The following is a 795-nucleotide window of genomic DNA, read 5'->3' as shown; positions in this document are numbered from 1 at the left end:
GCCTTCCACCCCCTCCAGCCCCGGAAGCTTCTGGGCCTGAACCAGACCTAAACCGAATGATGCCTCAGGCGACCAGATGCAGGGGCTCATCCACTGAGCAGGACAATGTGGCCTCCCTCCCACTTTCGGCCCCTCCCCTTCCACGGCTGCCACCCCGGGGGCGGAAGGAGGGGCCTTACGGTTGTCCTCGTTGACCAGGCCGTAGCAGACCTCGTAGGCCGTGATCTCGCCGTTGGTCTCCGAGGGCTCAGCCCAGCTCAGCTGGGTCACCGTGGAGGAGACGACGTTGAAAGCCAGACGCCCTGGCTCATTGGGTACTGGGCAGGGGGTGGGCAGGAAGAGAGCTGTCAGTGGCAGAAGAGGGCGGAGATCTGGGAGGTAGGGGGCAGGGCTGGGCAGACAGGCTTCGGGGAATCACAGGGATGGACGGCTGGTCGGCCGGTCGTGGCGAGGCCTCACCTTCCTGGTGGGTGCGGCAGGACACCAGGGAGCTGTAGGGGCCGTCGCCCTGCGTGCCAAAGGCGCACACCTTCATCTCGTAGTCGCAGTACGGGTACAGGTTGGTGAGCTCCACCGAGGGCACCTTGCTCTCCAGCACGTGGGCTTCCGAGTCGGAGTCCCCCTGGATCCAGTACCTCACCTGCTCGGGGGAGGGGCTGGTCAGTGGGGAAGTGCGAGTGCCAAGCAGCTGGGACCTCCACTGACCCGCCCTACTGTCCCCTTTGCACAGGTCAGACACCAAGGATCGGAGAGATTGAGTGACCTGCCGGGTTCACACAGCAGGGCTGGGGGGGG

The 795-nt window shown here is 65.4% G+C and overlaps 1 protein-coding gene across 1 annotated transcript; it reads right to left on the bottom strand.

Moving 5' to 3' along the window:
* Window positions 1-9: 9 nt before the first annotated feature.
* Window positions 10-768, bottom strand: LOC106725702 (integrin beta-4-like; the record flags this gene model as incomplete). Its single annotated transcript, XM_014537786.1, has 2 exons — window positions 460-768; window positions 10-317 (listed from the first exon to the last, which is right to left on the bottom strand). Coding segments are annotated over exons 1-2 (384 nt in total), but the record flags the coding sequence as incomplete, so codon positions are not given.
* Between the last annotated feature and the right edge of the window lie 27 nt (window positions 769-795).

Source organism: Myotis brandtii, unplaced genomic scaffold (genome assembly GCF_000412655.1).
Source record: "Myotis brandtii unplaced genomic scaffold, ASM41265v1 C41715577, whole genome shotgun sequence".
NCBI classification, from domain to species: Eukaryota; Metazoa; Chordata; class Mammalia; order Chiroptera; family Vespertilionidae; genus Myotis; species Myotis brandtii.
This window is presented reverse-complemented; position numbering and strand designations above follow the sequence as displayed.